Below are 20,322 nucleotides of genomic sequence, written 5' to 3'. Positions count from 1 at the left end.
AACTTTTTATGTCTACAAGTGTAAAAGGGTCCACTCTATTACTATGTCAAAAACCCAGAAACAACAAAGATTGAGAAACTAAGAGCTTTGTTCAATGAATATAGGTATATGTTTATCTATATTTCATGTCTCACACAGATGCCTCCAATCTTTTTAACTAGTAAAAATACACGGTAGCAGTGAAGCGCTACAGTCGTCCACACATACCAGAAACAAACAAACTAAAAGGAAATGTAAACACCTGCAGACGATGGCTAAAACATCACCACACATCTCATAATCTTTGATGATAAAGAAATCTTTGTCACTAAAATCTAATTTCAAATGCGAATAATTGAAATTTCTATTGACATTGAGACTTTTTTTTCACTGATTACTGTACACATTTTGTATGGACAGAAGTGAGACAGGAAGTTTTGTACAGATTGAGGAAGATATTGCCATCTGGCATGATAAACTCTCTAAGCTCTCAAACGTTTGAGAGGGAAAAACACTGATTTCACATCAGTGCTCAGGGGCAAATCTGTCCATCTCTGTCTGTACATGATAGGTAAGGCCTCGACCCCGGTGTCATACATTGTCACAGCGCAGAACTAATGTGGGAGACAAACAAAAAGGTAGCAAGAAAAAGAGTTTATGTGTTTTTTTGTTTTGTTTTTCCATAAAAAATCCTTTCAGGGTTTTAAACAGCACAAAAACTAAATGTGGGAGAAGGAGAGAGCTCAGTAGTTCTGGAGGGGTGGGGGGAACAGGGGGGGGGGGAGCAAAACGGCGCCTTTAAATGATGATTGAGTCTCTTTGTGCTTTTGTAGTTAGTCAGCCGATCCACTAGTGGGGGCCCATCTTTGGGGAGTTCAAAAAGAGGATTAGAGAAAGAGAGAGAAAGTAGAGGAGAGAGAAAAGGAGGGTCGCTGAGAGCCACAGAGTTGACCGCTACGTAAAACTCAAACAAGAATATTGCAAGAATCATTTAAAAAAAAAAAAAAAGACTTCTTTCCATAGTTTTTTGAGATTTCATATTTGACTGCATCCTCATCGTCGTCGTCGTCATTGCAATACCTATTCTAGCACAACAGCGTGTCACATATTATAAATCATTACAGGCATTCACTTTCACCAAGGAGTGCAGCAGAAGGGTTCGTAATATATTACTCTGTGTCTCTCCTCCACTATAAATTGCTCTTGATCACAACTAAACCTCAACTGGGGAGGGAGGATAGCGCCTTCCTGTACAATAACACTCCGTGGTGCGTTTGATTTTCATCTGATGATAACACGTTCAGCATATTTCACACTCAAAGGCTCAAGTTTTAGGCTGTGCTTTACTGAAAGGCCTGCAGGTCAGTCAGCGGTTTCATAGTATTTGAGACTGCAAGTGTGGATGTCAAGCTATGGCTGGAATCTTTTGAGATTTTGGCTTGTATTTGAGAATGACCATTTGTGTAAGCTCACCACTGAGCAATGATTATCCAGTGTGAGCATTATATAAATAAAAAAGTACAGCATTGATTTGTGTGAGCATTCAGAACATTGCCTGCATTTCATTGGTTTCACAGCCATATCTCCAGTTGTTTTGCCCACAGAAATTGTTTTCCAATGTCATAGAAGTTTATGTGGCAGATGAACGTAAACAGGCAGAACTGACCGAAGCAGGAATTCTCAGAACAGACATGTGCTTCCATTCTTTTAGATGAGCTCTCAACGTGTGTGTGTGTGTGTGTGTGTGTAACAAAATAGCTTATTAGCGAGGGACATGAGTAGAGTATATTGTTGTTTTCCACTTATTAATAACCAATTACCAAAATACATTAGCATGCACTTATCACACTGAGTATCCTGCTTCAGGGCCTCACGTTTGTTGAGCTGTATTTGTTGCACAGCATGTCCTCAAAGTCTTTAATGTTACACTTGTCACGTGGAAACTGGTAAATGGGCTCAGTTAGCGTGTTAAGCTAGCAACACTTGATCAAATCTCAGAGCACCGGCTAAAATTGTATTCGGCTGCTACTGTTTGACATAATTAACTTCAGTATTACTTCAGTTTTAGTTGAGCTGGCCCTGTTACAGTTGTAAACTGCTCGTGGTATGCTAGAGGAAGTGTGTTTGAAGTCAACCGTGATAAGACCACCATGGTTAAGTAATGGGTGTTGCATTTTGGTCATTTACAGTTACGAGCATTGGATTGTCTTTATTTTGTGTAGCATGGCATAGAAAATTGATTAATCAATGTCAGGGAGTAAAAAGACTGTTGGAAAAGGCGATAGAACAAATGGTTTCATCAAAAATATACCCAGCCCACTAAAAGAACAGCAATTTACCCAAAATACCACAGCACAGTTTTAATCACAGCTCCACTGAAACCTTTCTGTAAAACACCTAGCCGTTTGGTTTGGGAGAAATAAAAAGGGTTCCAAACCTTGATAAATAATTGGAGGGTCCAAATTTCTGTCTTCACCCAAGCATCTGATTGGTAGTTGACAATGTCCATGTCCTCACATTAATGTGGGACCTCTACAGTTCAACTGCGTACAGCAGTGCATTTGTTGGTACGTCAACCAAAGAAAATTCAAACTTCACTGACATTTCGCTTGTAATCTTCATCCTCATTGTCGTCCGTGGGTAAGCCTGTTCGTAATCAGCTGTGCTGGTGCTATCCATCCCTCCCTCCTTCCTCTCCTTCCCTGGTCTTCTTCCCTTCATCCGCCGCTGCTCTCGGTGGGAGGGGGTCAGTGGCGGTCGTAGGCGGAGGCTGTTGCAGTGGCAGCTGGGCCCGCCCCTCGTGATGTTGCACTATAGTAGTAAGGTGAGCCTGAAATAACATAAAGACAAATGATTAATGTTCAATCATTGAGATAAGACTTTGAAACAAAAGGATTTTGTACACAAAGTTGGATGTGTATTAAGCAAATTTCTTGTTACTTGTAATACTTGGTGGTTATCAGCAACTTGAACAGGTAACTCTAGTTCGCTAACCCCTGACAAAGATAGTTTACAGATCCAGAAGAGTTCCCAGAGATTCCGCAGAGTGATAACTAATAGGTTGAAAAACACAAATATCTACTGAAACAGATTTAAATGGTAAATGAATGAAGCCTGAGGCTACCAATGTTCCCTGTTTTAATGCCTGTTGTAAATACAGAAAATACATGATGGAAAATGTGGACACAGTAAAATTTCCACGTCTCTGGACCTCTTTAGCAAACAGCACACTCCCACACTCTACCCTCGCAGCTTCTCATAATAGGCAAATTTTTCTCTTGATAGGAAAGATGGTTAAAATGACAAAATAAAGGGTCTTGGTTGTAATAAATCAGAACTATCCTTTCTGAAATACAGTATAAATGTGAATAAGTAGCTTCAATTTGCCAGCCGAGATTACATTTTACTTTGAATGTGAGCGGTGAAAGGCAGGGATGAGATGACATGAGCTGATGAAGCTAATGACAGAAAGAAATTAGTCTCCTTGTCATGTACAACCAATAAAATGAACTCCACTCCACGTTCCGCCACCTGTCTCTTCATCTTCTACCTTTTGACACTCTCTCTCTCTCTCCTTCCCTCTCGCTTTCTCTTTCTCTTTCTCTCTCTCGCTCTCTTTCTTTCTCTCTCTCTCTCTCTCTCACACACACACACACACACACACACACACACACACACACACACACACACACACACACACACTATCTAAGTGACAGTCTAAGCTGACACAGTGAGTACAGCTCTACTAGCGCTGATCCCTTGAGTCTATTCTCTCCTCAGGGAAGAGGTCAATTTAATACTGTAACCCCAAAGACATACAGAAACTCACACACCAAAGTACGCACTAAAATACCCTCTTGCGCACGCACACTCACACACACACACACTGTCTCTGTCCCTTCCATCAATCAGCCCAGCCGTGTGCTGGGAGGTGCGTCCGTCTACCGTCCAAGTAATCTCAGGAGGCTCTTTGGGGAAGTGCGACATCTACCCAGTCTGACAAACTCTTTAGTCTGACTCTGTCTTAGTCACCTTCACTTTCACCTGGATCACAGCCTCTCCGATCCCCTGCCATCGATCTTAAACCTGCGCTATCCCTTGACACGGACCCCAACTGTCCCCAACTGTGGGTCGCCTAGCGGTTCTCCTTCAGTGTCCTCCTGTCTTTCCTGCAATCATTTTTCCTCATTTGCGCATCGGCACAGCTGGATCGCCACCAATGTTCTGGATGCTTGAGTTTAGTCCCTGATTCTTTCTCTCTCCACCTACCTTGCATCTGTCCTGCCTGGCTGGTGAAGAGACTGGAGGAACAGCCGATTTCCGTGCCCAGGAGAGAGCCATAATCCTGCTGAAACACTGGGGACAGAGGAGGGGAGGGGATGGGTAAGGAAAGGCTGGAAAGGCTCACTACAGGTCAGATAGCTTCTGACCCCCTCCCAAGTTTTGACACAGTTGAATCGGAAACGGCTCTCCGGACACTGACTTTGACACAGACAGGTTTTGGTTTTTGGGGGGAAGAGTGTATCTATCTTTAGCTTCCCTAGCACCTCCATGGCTTAGATTCCAACTCTTCCCAACCTCCAATATAAGGTGTTGTGACGGCCACCTATTGTCGAGAGTCTGCTTTGTGTGTGTGTGTGTGTGTGTGTGTGTGTGTGTGTGTGTGTGTGTCCTGCAGGTATGGCAGTGGGTGGGGTTTGACGTGATTGGGGAGCACCTTGCCAGTGTCCCTTACACCATAAAGCCTGTAGTCACCATCCAGCCTCATTCTCTCCAGCATCTCACAGATCTGCTCCTCCACATGCTTTTGTTAACATATTTCGTTTTGGCTCACACTCTACAACACTTACATACACTCGTTAACATTTTCAGCCGACAGCAGACATGCTAACAAAGACATGTTACACATCCCATTGTGCTATTTTTGTTATTTATCACTTGTTAATCCTATTCGCGTGTTCCCTCTTGTCACGGCTTTTTGAGAGCCAAGTCGTGACAGTGTTTTCAATCTGTCTTTATCTACCGCAGCTAATCATCTTCCTCTAAAAATGCAAAGGTGGGAGGTGTGAGGAAGGGAAAGTTGTGGCAAAAGCAGAAAGGAACTGCTGCCTTGTCTTTCATGTATGGCATTTTTCCGTTCAGTGGAAAGGAAATGGTACGTGACGGAAACATGAAGAGTGGAATGTGGTAGATAAAGGCTATTACAATGGAGCACAGGAGAGAGTGACGCTGAGATGAAACTGAATCCACTGATCGGCGTCTGGTACACCTACCTAATAAGCTGGGGTTGGGAAATCTCCATGACTCATTGTATGTTGAGTACTGGGGATGGGAATATGGACTTCCGGAAAAATCGCCCCCTGAAAGAAAACACCAAACAAAAAAGAAGACTTGGTAAAAATTGCATTTGGATAAAATTGTGACTTCTGTTGGTTTTTTGTATCTTTTGTTTGAAAAAGAAACTCAATATTGTATTATTGACTTGGAACCTGGTGTACTTTCAACTGTTTCTCTGTAACAGGTTGAATCACGACAATCCGCAGTTCCCCTTTCGTGGTTTCAGTGTCTTCTTGTTATCCAGCTTTTTGCTATGTTTAATCTTGTTGGGGCTCAACTTGTTTTTCCATGCAATTACCAGAGCAAGTTTTGTTTTAATTCTTTTCATTCCGCGTGTGCGTGTGTGTGTGTGCGTGTGTGTGCGTGTGTGTGCGTATGTGTGTGTGTGTCTCAACAAGTGAAAAGATGGCTAACCCAGCAATCCCCCAGCACTCAACATTGCACACACACAGCCCCATTATTAATGTATGAGATAGGCTCTGAGGTTCTGTTAAATTGCTATGATTGTTTTTTATTACCATTGATGACATTTATTTTTCATTGTCAATGACATTTTTTTTTTTTAACCGTAGTACAATGCAATGTTTTAACTTTAGCACCACGTTTTGCACACTGGCTCCGAGTGAGTGGAGATCATAGTGAGGCTACACTGGTCCAGCACAACAGTGAATGATAGCGTAGCTTTTCTCCCTCATTTACTACTTACTGTCTGGGGTCCGCTCTGCCTCCTGTCTTCCCCTCCCGCTTCTCCCTTGACCCCTTTCTCTTTTATTTTTCTCTCTCGTCCTCTGGCCCGCCTGACTACAGCCCACCCGTCACCCTTCACATCAAAACAACATTCCCTCTCGCCCCCCCACCCCCCCCCACCCTCTTCCCTCCTGCTCTCTTTCCCCTTTTCCCTGAATCTTCTTCTGCTCTCTCTCTTTCTCTTCCCCTGAACCTTCGCTCCTCCCGGGGGATCCCTCTCCCATAGCTGACAGTCACAGACCCCAATGCCCCTCCCGCACCCCCACCCCACCCGCAACCGTCCGTTCCCCCGCCCCTCCCCTCCCCTCTCCCTCTCGTTCTGTCGGTTCTGCCTCAGTGCTCTCCTACACCCTCCCCGAGTGTCAGCCCCCCTGCTGCATCGAGAGGCAGAGACGGGGAGGAGAAGCAGCAGCAGCAGCAGCAGCAGAAGAAGAGAGCTGCTGGCTTAATGAAGGTATGATATTAGACAGAGCGGACAAAAAGGAGGATAATTTGCCTGAGTGCTGAGATAAAACATGGGCGAGCTGGAGAATCAGAGCTGGGAGATTATCTCCGCTCCTCCCCATCTGCTCGGGGACTCGGCCGCCTCAGAATGGGAAGAATTCAGATGTCCCTGCCGCCGACGTACAAGTTTGCTTTCCTGTGGATCATCCTTTGTGTGCGTGAGTGTGTGTGTGCACGTTTAGCCCCGTCTGTCAGGTGGGGTCGAGATGCCTTCTCCATGGCATCCCTGGGTGCAAACATCCTCCCCCTGTCATCCCCGTAGTGACGGCAAGGTGTCAGGTTGTTTAGGAGGGGGGAGGAGATGGAGGGGGGTTGGAGAGGCGCAGGGGTCCCTCTTGTGTAGCACAGTGTCAAGGTCGCGCACACACTGACGCACACACACACACACACACACACCCACACACACACGGTCAAAAACAAACACTTATGCACACAAACATTTACCGAAACAAAGACAGAGAAATATTCTGTCAAATTTGAGAGCAGAGTGAGTGCATGGGGGACAGGGTGACCCGTCTTTTGACTTGCTGTTCCTACATGTCCACTGAGAAACAGACTGAGTGTGTGTGTGTGTGAGTTTGTGTTTGTGTGTGTCATCATCGAAATGTCCCAGACTGAAGCAGTGGGAGCTCAGTGACATAAACTTGTAAACAGCGTCGCCGTGACTTTGTCTCATCACCGCTTCTGCCTTCACACTGCCTTCCCCCTTCTCCAGTGCAGTTACACTCAGTGGCCACCACAATCGCCACCGCTGGGGTCCAGCGCTTGTGTAGCGCAGAGATGGACAGTAGTAGTGGGGAAAAAAGTACGAGGAGAAAGAACGGCAGTCCGGGATTGAAACACAAAAGCTTTCGGAGGACGGCGTCGTGGAAAGGAATGAATGAATTAGTCGTGGGTCACTGGTGATTCTCATTAAAAACAAATTACTAATGTTGAGGAGGGACAGCTGTGCTACTGTGGCTGGTCTCTAATGATACACACAGAGAAATGCACGCACGCGCACGCACACACCAAGAGCCACGCACGCACAAAGGTGCACACAACCACAGCAACCCCCTGGGAGCGCTGTCAGCTACGGTGTAAACAGACAAGCAAGAGGAAGTGGCAATGCTAAGTACACTCCCTGAAGGCGGCCGGACACACACACACACACACACGCGCGCATTCGAAATTAAATAATTTTTAAAAATATATTATAATATATATTATAATATTTGTGTGTATTTTTTGTGTATCAGGCACGAGGAAAACATTTCTTTGAGATGGGGACATTTTGGACGGTCCTAACTTTTCCTCACAACTTGATGAGTTGATTAGAGGCGGAAGGATTCAGCTCAGAGGCGAGGTGTGACCATCGCTTAGGTCAGGAATGTTTCCATGTGCCGGGGGACAGGCACAGGGTTAGACTGCGAACAAATGTGCGTACTCACCGGGTACCATGCCAGTGAGGGAGGGCGTGGAGTAGCTGCCCTGTCCAGTGGGAGGGACATGAGGAGGGTAGCCTGGCAGAGTGGTGCTGGCTAGGTCTCGACCTGGAATCACGTAGTCGCAGGCTTAGTTAATTCAACAATGCGAATCCCGAATAATATCTTTATATGCTGTGCTTCAGTCAACATTGGTGTCATGCATCAGAAAATGTAAATGAAAGTCGGAACAATGTAATAAAATATAACTTAATGAACATGAGCTAACCCCTAAAAGTCAAAATTCACATTAGATCACAGTAGTTTATTGTCAAACTTCATCCCATTTCCACATACTTCAATCCTATTTGGTGCTCATTTCACATATGACGTATATTTACTTGAAGTCTCCTGTTCTTTTGTTTCTTTAGCTCTTTACGACCCCGCCCAGGTGTGTCAGTTGGTGGATTGACTCTATAACTGCATTAGACTACATGACAGCGTGTCAGCCCAAATAATTTCTCTGTGTTTGCACGCAGTAGACACTGGGAGTGCGAGTGTAGCGAGACCTCCATTCATCATCATCACATACACTCACACAGACACACTCACACACACACACACACAACACACCCGCAAATGCATGGACTCCTCCCCCTCACAGCCGCTCTACCTCTCTGCACACGCATTTATCATCATCATAAACAGCTCAGATTCTACCACCATCAATCCTATTCACTTCCCTTCCACTTAACCACCGATAACTGAGAGGTGGAAAGAAAAGACAGAAAAAGAAGTAGAGAGGGCAGATGTAAGAGACACACGGGGGTGGGGGGGAGGCTCCAGGCAAAACACAAAGATCGGCAAGAGGAAGTGAGAAAAACAAAATCTAAGTGGTCACACACACAGTATATTAATGTTCTTAATGTATTCTTGTTTTACTGACAGTGTAATATACTCCTTACCTATTTAGACTAGATCTTTTGTGTAATAGTATATTAATAACCTTTCAAAACTGCAAACATTAATATGTTAATGTTGGTGTGATGTATAATTTACCACCGCTGGAAAACAGAGCCATGCTGATTCTGTATAGTCTTGGTTTATGGTTGCAAAACATAACATTAAACAATATTTAGGCCATTTTAAGTCTGATTGGCCAGTTGAGTTTCCTGAAAAGTTCCAATGTGGGGAGAAAAGACACTGGTCTCAAGTTTGTCCCTGCAAGCAGCTTTGCCAACTGCTTGAGTAACATTTAATGTCGGCATGCTACTGTATCTCACAATAACCTTGAATATTAGGGCCTCTGGTGCTCTTTTTTTATTTACTACATTAACACATTTAGTCAATTGGAAAGCAAGCATTTGGTAATTATAGCTAAACTTAAAGTGAAGTGGCGTCATAAACCAAGTGTTGTTCATATATAATTTAATGTGCATATTCCATGAACAGTAAATTGATTAGCCAGGCCTAGAAATTGTAACCAAGTATTAACAACTTGACTATTACTTTACTTACTTGATTCAGTCTAAAAGCATTTATCCTAATATACTACTGGATTAAAAAAAAAAGAAACAATCCATATGAGCTTTTTTCAAAGATTTTTTTTTGGGGGGGATTTCATCTGCGAAGAGAGGACTTTAAAATGTAATTTTGTCGAGAAAGACTCTGACGTACACCGATGCGCAAAGCCACCGCGTGGTGAGCAGCCGAGTGGCGTCAGTATCTCATCCTCTGGCATCCCTGCCCTCTTCATGGCCCTCCCCTCTTGTGTTTTCCCCTGGCAGAGCCCTCCGGTGCACGCCGGCCCGCTCTGTCCCTCCCAGCCTCCCCTTGGCTGCCGCCGCTGCCGCGTAGCAAAGTTTTTCTCTCTGCGTTTGACGCGACAGCGAGGCATTAGTGCAGACGGGCTACTCATCCTCTCAGGGTCAGTGCACAGGGCCAGGAGGAGCGGGAGGAGAGGGGCGGGAGGAGCGGGGCGGGAGACGGAGACGAGATGGACTCTCTGCAGCACAACTTAGAGGGGGCAGACAGGGCCAGATCCTCCGAGGTGTGTGCACGGCTTGTGTGTGTGTGTGTGTGTGTGTGTGTGTGTGTGTGTGTGTGTGTGCGCGCCCTGTTATTGTGCGTGTGTACGGTAGCTGTTTTGATGTATCTGTTCTCTTGCAGCCTCGCTTGCAGAGGTCAACCAGTGAGTGCGAGACTCCCTCCTCGTGCACACTTGCGGCTACAGATGAACCCCCCCCACACAACCCCCCCTCCCCCACTCGAAATCCCCCACCACCCCCTCTCGGCTTTTCATTTCCCTGTCTCCCAAACTAACCGGCGCACATCAACCGGCCATCAGAGCAACACATGTCAAACCCACAGGGAGTTTTGTTGTGGGGGGGCGGGGGGGGGGGGGGGCGGACGGTGTGTCCCCCTGCACTCAAGTGGACAATGACAATGCCCCGCAGATTTGGGGAAAAGCCCCCCGAAACGGAAGATTTGCTGTGTAAACGCTGATCTGTGCAGCGCGCTGGAGTATCAACACTTCAAGGATCAAGGATGCAATAACACTGCGTCAGACACGCGGACGTCTGATCCCCTAGAGGGAGCTCTATTCTGAGGGAAGAGACAGGCGGGGAAATGCATGCATAATATTCAACCCGCACGAGCGCGCGCGCGTGTGCGAATATAAATACGTGTTTGCATGCATAAGCAGAAATGGAAATTCTTTTTTTTTTTTTTATCTCTCGCTTTTTCTCAGAGTCTCTCCTGACTTCTGCAGGTAATATTCCTCAGTGGTTTCAAAGGGCGAAAAAAAAAGAGGCCTTTCCCAGATATCCCAAATTCCCAGCACCATGATTTCCCTCATTACTAATGGGAACGCCAAAGCCCTGTCCAAGTGCTCCCTGGTCTATCCTTAATTAACCGCCGCCTCTCCTGGTGCCCCTAAATGGAGACAGAGGACGAGATGAGGCTCTCGCTTTTTCCCCCCCCCTCCATCCCGCCACCTTTTCATTCCTCTCCTCTCCTCTCCTCCTCCGCACCTCTCCAGAGATCCAAAGCACTGAGCTCTTTAAACGGGATCACTTAGACTCTATGTACAGTAGCTCATATCACTCCAGGGCAGGGCTTATAGGGTAGATGGCTTACTGTGAATTGAATACGTGTTCATTTTACACTGAGGGAAGACCAGAACCAACCTTGTTTATTTCGACAATTATAGGACACTGCTTATTACATGTATTTAGATGCCATATAGGGATTTTTAGTTGGTTTGTATTGAGATGGTGTTCTGATTTGAAGCTTTTAAAGACTTACCTGAAACAAGTGAATAAGACTGTGGACCAGAAACACTGGCTCCTAACTCCGCCCCAGCACCAGGATTGGCCAAACTGTTCTTCATCTCGTCCAGGCCACCAGTGAGCGAGGCCATCGCCGAGTAGTCTGACGTCTGCTCAGGGGCAGAAAGTGGACAAGGAGTAGAGGAGGGTTAAAAGAATAAATCAACATTCCCTCTGTTGTCAAAAATCATCAGCATAGCCTCTGGTGCTGGCCGATCAATTAGCTGTTACACGCTGCCACATTTGTAAACAAGCAACACATATCACATATATAGCAAGGAGCAATAAAGCCTCAGTATGAACAGATACGCACACATCACATGAACGCAGACACACACACACACACACACACACACACACACACACACACACACACACACACACGGCGAAACAAACCTACAGCTGTGAGTTTATTGATCTGTTTACAAAGACGGGGATTTACTGTACAGCCAAGCCTCACACTCTATAACCACAGGATCAGCTCACTCTTCCTCTTCATTTTCCTCTCTCTTCCTCCCTCTCTTTCACACACACACACACACACACACACACACACACACACACACACACACACACACACACACACAGTGATCATTACAACACTTGTACTTGCTCAAGACTTCCTGTGCTCCAAAGACACACACGTATAACCACAAAAGGCATACAAGGTTGATATGAGTCAAACCCACAGAAAAGAAAAGAAAGTGCTGAAACTGCTATTGCTCAAAAAACTAAAACAAAGAGGATCACTGGTAGCTCGTTATAACAGTGCAGGCTACACAATGTTGGAGTAGCCTGCACAAAAAAAACAGTGCTTTTGGAAAAATGAGGGAGAGGATTTAAACAATAAAATTAAATAAGTTGAGATTTACTTTGCCCTAAAAAATGGCTGATGTGTTTCTTTGTGTTGAGTTTAAGTGACCCAAAGACCCAATCTAAAGATAGATGTTGAAGGGACAGTATAAGTTAGAAAGTGAGAAAAAAGAAAACCCACTCAACAACAATAAAGTAAGAAAAATATGGAGATTAAGATTGGAGATTTTATGAATAAGTAATTTTTTCTAAAGGCAAAATATTGTGTAACTGCACAGCCAAAAGTGTGGTTTTGCCTGGGGTTTGATGTTTACCCTGAGGTCACAACTGGTCAGGAAGTTGTGAGATTAATGAAGAAATCAGAAAACGTAATTCATGTAAACCTAATTTGTAATAATCTTTCTAACCATTAGATGCCACTAGAAATCACACAGTAAACCTTGAAATGACGTGAATCACAAAAAACGGCATTAAAATAACATTTATGACTTGATGTTAAAGCATTTTTTTTACAAACCAATGTTCTATCACAATCAAGACCATTTGTTTGTGTTCCAGTCAGGTGACTGACTGCCGCACCACCTGAGATCATGAAGGGGGTGCGGCCAGGCGGGCGGGCGTCGCACTCTCTATCGGTTCTCCCCAAAACCCTGACAGATGGATAATGGAAAGTGTCGCCTCACCTCAGCCTGACCCCAGCGCCCTGCCCCGACCCATCCATCCTCATCTCCCTCTCAGTGAGGCCGCTGATTTGAAATGATGTCACTGACGCTGATGACTAACCACATATAGATTAACCGCCTCTTTCTCAGGGCCGTGGCGGTGGTGGCGGTGGCGGGCGCGTCACCCCGCCAGCTGTGTGCGAAAGCGCACATATTCTTGGCGTGCACGTGGCAGAGCGCGAGCGCGCGCCCCGTGCGAGCGCTAATGACAGCAATCAGAATTTTTCCTCTGGGGTTCCCGAGGTGAGAGTTTCCGCGCTGACCCTTTTAATACCCCCTTCAGCCGTGCGCCGCCCGCCTGTACGGACGTGCGAGTGTAGGCGTGTGTTTGTGCTCACTGACCTCTTAAACACCCCTGTGCTCGTCAACACACAACACAACCACTGGACTGTGACCTGCCAAATAAGAGCTTACATAGTACACTACACACATCGCCTCTCTCACTCTCTCTCTCTCTCTCTCTCCGTCTCTCTCTCCCTCTCTCTCTCTCTCTCTCTCTCCCTCTCTCTCTCTCTCCTCTCTTTACACTTCACACACAGTTCTAAGCCGCCTTTTCTTTGTTGGCACTTCGATTCGCACATCGCACCTGTAGTTTTTTTTCTTCTTCTTCTATTCCATCCATTCATACATGCTATCCCTGCCCCCTCTCCACTCCTTTCTGTCTTTCTTGGATATGCTCAGTCCTATTTTAATCATGTGTAATAGTGTCTACGTATCCATGTAAATTAGGGGCCCAGTCCCCAGCAGCAGCAGCAGCAGCGGTGGCGGCAGCGGCGGCGGAGAACAAGGGGTCTGCCGTGGTAATTGGCCATGATGAAGTTTGGCCAGTGGGGTGACAGCCCCGCTAAGGAAGATGGATCATTCTCATTCGGCCCCGTAAATGTTGTCAATTCCGCCGCTCATACGACGCCATCAACCCTCATCAAACAGGGAGAGACGCAGCTGCCCGCCGCGCAGGGGCTGAGTTTTTTTTTTTCTTCTTTTGAGGGTGGTGGGTGGAGAATGGGGGGATGGAGGGGTTGGTAGAGGATGGTGGGGGCAGGGGCTGGAGGCAAAAGGAGCTCAAGTTGGGGCAGGAAGTGAAAAGCGAAAAGGTGGAGGGAGGTTCTCTGTCATGGAGAGATGATAGAGATAAAGATGCCTGATTTATGTGAAAAAGCAAAAGAAACAATAAAAGGGGAAATTGTTTGAGTAAGGGAGAAAGTATGTTTCCTGGCAAAATGATCCGTTAACGCACAACAAATCGAGGCAAGACTGTCCTCATTGTTACAGCCAGCACTGAGTTTAACAATCGGCAAGATGACGGCTTTACATGCTGTGACCAACAAAGGAACCCAAAGCAAAAGAAAATACATGTGTGAGATTTTGGCCTCGTGGCTCTCAGTCGCAGTGAGTGTAGATTATTCAAAAGAGAGACACCAGAAAACTGACGTTGCTTAAATTTACAGCCCAACCAGACTAACTAGTTCCTTGGCCACACATAACCACTAATTAAACTGGATAGCTGTATCTGATGTATTAACTGTATATCATTGTTCAGCACCATCTATAAGTCCTCACGCAGCACCTCTGCATGCAGAACAACAACCTAATGTCCCCAATGACGATAAAGAATGCCACGCAGGACAACATCAGACAAAAGTGTAACGGCCCTTCGACAGTTTTACCTCTTTTGCTCCCAACACTTCACTTACAGACAGCAGGTTGGTCCACTGACTCAGATATGGGCAGGGTAATGGTTTGGTTCAAATTTCACATCAATAACAGATGAGCCCTAATCGTCTCCCTCTCTCTCTCTCTCTCTTTCTCTCTCTCTCACACACACACACACACACACACACACACACACACACACACACACACTGGCCTTGTTGGCCTGCAACATTTGCATAATAGTATTTCACTTTTTCCCCATTCCCCAAATAGCTCCCTGATTTTTCCATCTCCCTCTGCCTCTGCCCACATTGTCTTGTGTTCTCCTGATGGAAAAAAAAGCCTCGACTATAAACAAATACAATTCCCTCAGAGGCCCACAAACCGAGACGGGGGGATTGTGTGGGGAAGGAATTCATCTGCGCTCAAACTGAGTGTGGCAGCAGTGGGGAGGACACTTATTTTGTGGCGAACCAGATGGACCAACTCTGGGGACGGGCTCCCCACAAGTTCAGGCATTTGGACGTTTAACTAATGATTCAATTCAAAAAAAATAATAAAATTTTTTTTTAAAAAACTACCTCCTGATTTGTTTGCTTTTCGAGAGGATGGGCAATAGGTCATGTTGAAGAAATGAGAACTAAATGCTTGAAAATGCCATAAAACCTTTAATATGTATAAATCTTATGTACTAATATTCAAGCATCTTTTTGGATCCAGACAGTCAAAGCAAAACTAATTGGATGACCATAAAAAGGTAAAAAAAAAAAAAAAAAATGCAGATCGTCTTCAAACTCCTAATGTGTTGAGGTTTGTGTGGACTGAGGTGAATTTACCACAATAGTGCTAACAAGGAAATGTATGTAGATGTTGCTGCAAACATATTGAAAAGGATAAGTAATGAAGACCTTGTGAGATTTTTTTTATCGTTGACACCTTTGTGTCAGCCATGTCCTATGATTTACTGAGTGCCCCACACATAAGGATGTTTTACTCTGTTTTTAATGGCAGTAAGAAGCAGTTCAACTTGGGTCAACCATCCTACTTCTTTTATGCCAATTTTCAGTAATCGCTCAATCAATAAGTCACACTTCTTTTGTGATATCCAGCAGAAGCCAGAGAAGTTGGGACTGGGATGGGCACTTGGACCCAGGGCAGCACCGCTAGGTGGGGGCTTTTCGTCAGCCCGCTGATTTATCACCTGAGTAATAGGAAGTGATTGAAGGGAAATTCAAATGAACTCCCTCCGACAGGCGCACATGCAGACACACATATGAGCACGCACATAAATTAATACTGGGACTTAATAGACTACAGGGAGCGAGGGAACAAGCTCAGGAGAGGGAGATGAGATAAAAGGATGGCTTGTTAGGGAGCAGAGATAAAAGGGGAGACCTGAGACAAACATTATAGCAGAGTGGCGACAGATGAAATAAGATTTGCAAGGGAGAAACGTGGGCAATTTAACTTTTTATCTGTTGCAGTGGGACAAAGAGCGAGAAAGTAATGAATGAGGTGCAGGTTTCAGTGGCAGAAAGCAAAGGGATAATGAGGACCTTGGAATAACTGCTGAAATTATCATGTATTACCACAGCATTCTGATATACTGTTGGTACCTGAAATCGAGCCACGTTGTCACACCTATAATAATTTCCTTTTTTTCTTTTTTACATCACTCACCGTGACAAACCCTGCGTGCTATTCCCCAGCAGCACCGAGGCCAGTGTGCATCAAGTTTCTCTGGCAGAGTGAGTCGCAGCTAACCTTGTAAAGCTATGCTATCTCACACATCCACTTTGCTGAACTCTCACCCACACCCCCAATGAGCTTTGTTTTAGCTGATTGGTGCCGCTAATTGGCAGTATAGAAGCTATTGAAGCAGATGAATACAGAAAGTGACTGCAAGCCTTGCTGCTGCTAAATTAACTGGCGAGTGGATGGTGTTTCATATTAAAAGGAGAACAAGGAACGGCAGCAAAGGCTTTTGTTGCAGCTCTCCGCAGTGAAATGCACATATCGCTGTCCTCCGCACCAATAGAGAGCTCCACTGGCTATAATAATAATAAAAATCTCATGTTAACTTTCACTTTGACATACTGAATATTTGGTCTAATCATTATTTACTTATTTCTCAGAAGGACTACCACCTCTTTCTAAACACCTTCTACACGGCAGAGAATTCAGTGGAAATGTTGCATTGGGCAAATCACATCACAAAGAGAGACCCTCTCTAGCTCTGCACCAGTTATGCCTGCAAACACATCAACACACCTCAGCCACATACCAAGGGCAGCAACCCAGAGAAGGCTGTCAGTGCAGCCGTGTCACAGGGCGCGACTGTCAATCATCCCGTGTGAGAAATGCAGGAGTGGGGGGTCGGCAGACAGGATAGTAACGTTGGCTTGTGCGTGAGTGTGTGTGTGTGTGTGTGTGTGTGTGTGTGTGTGTGTGTGTGTGTGTGTCTGCGCACACCTCTTTGTAATAACAATGCAGCCGGAGCTTGACCCTTGGGGCGCCCCATAGTTTAAAGCCCCTATCCCCAGTCCCAGTGGCTTGACCGGGGCTCAGAGAGGACACTGACCTATGAATCATGGGTATTATAGTCTTGAGCCGTAGTCTATAGAGCAATAGGCGCCAATCCCTGTCGACCTCTCGGCCTGTGCCACTCCACTCCCCATGTCGGTCAGAGGGAAGTGAATGAGCTAAAAGGGGAAAGTCTGCCCCACAGGTCCAAGGCTGTAGCCTGTATGTGACCAAATATACTACGGCCCCTTCAGTGGGCGTCGGTCCTCCTGCCCTTGACTTTGACTGAAGACATACATTGAGTCTGGATGCGTTTGAAAGTACACCAAAGTCCCAATTAGTAGGCAGGTTTTGCTGTAGTATTGGCTGCAGTGCTGCTGCAGATGGGATGAGAAAAAAGGTAAAGCGAATACAAATGCTCAGTGGCTGCTGTTTTGTAATTCAGCAAACTACTTACACCTGTCTATTCCACTCAGATTTGCATTAACGTAGTCGCGGGGAAAAAAGGGCAGCGGGTCAATTTAGATGCAAGACGCAGAGAGAGGAACCTTCTCCGACTGCAGTTTGCTTTGGTTTGTTTTCATGTTTTCCTCCGGCATGCAAATAGCGCCCCACACACACACACACATACACAATTCCCAGGACGCATCAGGACCAGGCTGCAGTCCCTAAGCAGCAGGAAGTGAGGTCATAATGAGAGCCAGGTCAATACGCTCATTAACCCCTGCAGTGTATCTAGATTATAGGGACATCAATAGGCCAAGCCTGGCTGGCTCTGGATCAGAAAAACTCACAGTAGACTGACAGACAGACTGACAGACAGACTGACAGACAGACAGACAGACATACAGAGGAATTAGGCTTGAGGCTTGACGCTGACACATGGCAAAAAACAACAACAACAACAACATGTAGAGGCAGACAGAAATAGCAGTGAAGGCAGCAGTTCTGGATTTCTTTTGACCTTGATTTGTAAAAAATAAAAAAAATAAAAAATAAAAATGTTGAATTATTATCAAGCAATCTTAATTTCTTTAAGAGCGACGCGGCATGGCAAGGCATAGCAGGCAGGTCAGGCTTTTCTGCTAAAACAAGCATTTCTTCCCTCCCCAGCACACACTACCACTACTCTTTGTACTTCTCTTTCTAAAGATGATTTCCCCCTTATGACCATGAAAGAACATACTTCAAAATGTATTTGTAATCAAAATGACAAATACTTGCATTGCACCGGAAAGAAATTTGAATTTGCTGACTGAGCTTTCGTAGTTTGTCAGCTGAATTTAAGAAAAGAGGGAGACCTTCAAAGGAAATTCACAGCAGTGTTACCGTGGGCTAGCAAAGCACTGCTGTGCCAGCAGAGGGCAAGCAGAGGGGTGGCAAGCGGTTGAAAGCAACCAGGAATCGTCTGCGCTAGCTCTGCTGGAGTGCAACAACAGTTCCACATGAGGACAAAAGCAAAAGGAACTGAAAAAAAAACATGATAGAAGACAGATAAGATACAAATACAAACTAAGAAAGAGTCTGTAAGGCCCTATGGTCGTCCCTTAACTCATCATCTGACCCTTAACCCTTCTCTTGTTATTATTATTATTATTATTATTATTATTATTATTATTATTATTCCTAATCCCTAACTCAGCCCAGAACCTGCACGATGCCACACCCTTACCTTGCCAGAGTCAGGGCTCACATAGAGGTCAGAGCTGGATTGGAATGGACAGGGGGGCTGTCTGTCAAACAGACGGTCCAGTACCTCGATCTGCTGTGGCGAGAACAGCTCCCCTCTCATCTGCTTCCTGAGGAAGTCCCGCCCACTGTGGCCATGCCCGTTAGCCAGCGGTGACTCCTGCAAACCTGCACAGAGAAGAAGTGACCTTAGAGGCGTCGTACATTTAGCACTTTTCTTTTGAAGAACGAGGACGACGAGGTGTCCGCGACGACACAGGTGATGATGATGATGACACAAATACAAAGAGGAGGAGGAAGAGTTCAAACAAATCACAGATGTGGGGAGGTTTGAGCAGCACGTGGACTCGGTGGACCTCGGTGAGCTGATTTTAGGTCCGAGAGACTTCATTGCTTGTGGGGACTCGGAGAAAATGCAATAAAAATTCATTCCATTACCAAACAGACACTGTCCTTCATTCTTGTTCTCTAAAGAGTACACTCTCGCCTCTCCCCTGCACAAAGACACACACACACACACACACGCATGCACGCACAAACACACATTCGCACGCACGCGTAGACATTTCTCGTTGTATCATCCATACGCACAGACGCACACATATTGCTGCGGTATCAGTATTAAACTGTGAGCCCTCGTATCCTGCAGTTATTGCGAGGCCGAGGGACTGAACGAGACAATTATAAGAACTGTGAAGAGTCGCGGGCCCACAAATGATTAGAAAGAGTGAGCGGGAGAAAAAGATAAAGAGAAAAAGGGGATGAGGGTGAAAATCCCCCCGCTATAGAGGCAATTCATTGCTTCAAACTGCTGCTGAGAGCCTATTTTAGTCCTGGGGTCACTCCGTGTTTGGTGTGTTTGTTCGTGTGTGTGCGTCCAGAGCTGGGGGAGTGATACGACAGAGGGGTGGAGATGGAAAAAGGCTTCAAAAATGCTTGTTTTTTCTGTTTTTCATTTGGACCGAAAATATAGATCTACTTCGACTATATCTTGATTCTGTGCAGGAATTAGGAATGACTGACAGGAAAAAAGCCAACAGTATTTCTTTCTATTGAGATTGGTTTCCTTCATTAGCTAACATAGCCTCAAGCTAATGGGCACTGGAAGCCATCGAGCAAAGTCTTATAATGTCACTTCTTTTTCCCTCTTTTTCACTCCACACCAATAAACTTTCAAAACGTGCATGTCTTTGCAACCAACTTCAACTGATTCAGACATGAAACATTTTCTTGAACTCTCTGTTTTTTGTTTTGTCTTTGTGTGTTTTTTTTCTTGAAAGTAATTCACCAAAGGAGTTGCGCTGAAATTGCAATGATGGCTATTCTGATATTGTGACTCAACAATTATAAATATATATATATATATATATATATGTATATATATATATATATATATATATATATATATATATACATATATATGAGTGTATGTATAATTGTAGAATAGAATGGAATGTTACTGTAAAATATAACCTCTGATTTGCAAAAGTGGGGGATTTACCAAACCACTTGAACAAAGTAGCCTCATTATCCCATTCCGCAATTGCAATTCTTGTTTTCCTGCGACCACAACCTGGCCACTGCTTAACCTGGGGATTTTTCAGCTGGCAAAAATATGACACA

At 45.2% G+C, this 20,322-nt stretch overlaps 1 protein-coding gene across 5 annotated transcripts in view; it reads right to left on the bottom strand.

Annotated features, from left to right (window-relative positions):
- Positions 1-999: 999 nt before the first annotated feature.
- pax5 (paired box 5) overlaps positions 1,000-20,322 on the bottom strand; it is a 46,822-nt gene continuing 27,499 nt past the window's right edge. For 3 of the 5 annotated variants that reach the window (XM_076030405.1, XM_076030411.1, XM_076030428.1), the window contains 6 exons: positions 18,683-18,867; positions 11,277-11,409; positions 7,998-8,099; positions 5,253-5,339; positions 4,249-4,335; positions 1,000-2,809 (listed from right to left, as the gene is read on the bottom strand). In XM_076030405.1, the coding sequence (XP_075886520.1) occupies positions 2,727-2,809; positions 4,249-4,335; positions 5,253-5,339; positions 7,998-8,099; positions 11,277-11,409; positions 18,683-18,867 (677 nt within the window). In that variant the 3' untranslated portion in view covers positions 1,000-2,726. The remainder of the gene's footprint in view (positions 2,810-4,248; positions 4,336-5,252; positions 5,340-7,997; positions 8,100-11,276; positions 11,410-18,682; positions 18,868-20,322) is intronic. The other 2 variants (XM_076030415.1, XM_076030421.1) reach the window with 1 other exon arrangement.

The sequence above is a fragment of the Nelusetta ayraudi genome, unplaced genomic scaffold (genome assembly GCF_046127955.1).
Source record: "Nelusetta ayraudi isolate G7.1 ecotype Tasmania unplaced genomic scaffold, CSIRO-AGI_Nayr_v1 ptg000004l, whole genome shotgun sequence".
NCBI classification, from domain to species: Eukaryota; Metazoa; Chordata; class Actinopteri; order Tetraodontiformes; family Monacanthidae; genus Nelusetta; species Nelusetta ayraudi.
Note: the sequence above shows the minus strand (reverse complement) of the source record. Positions and strands in the feature narration are given on the sequence as shown.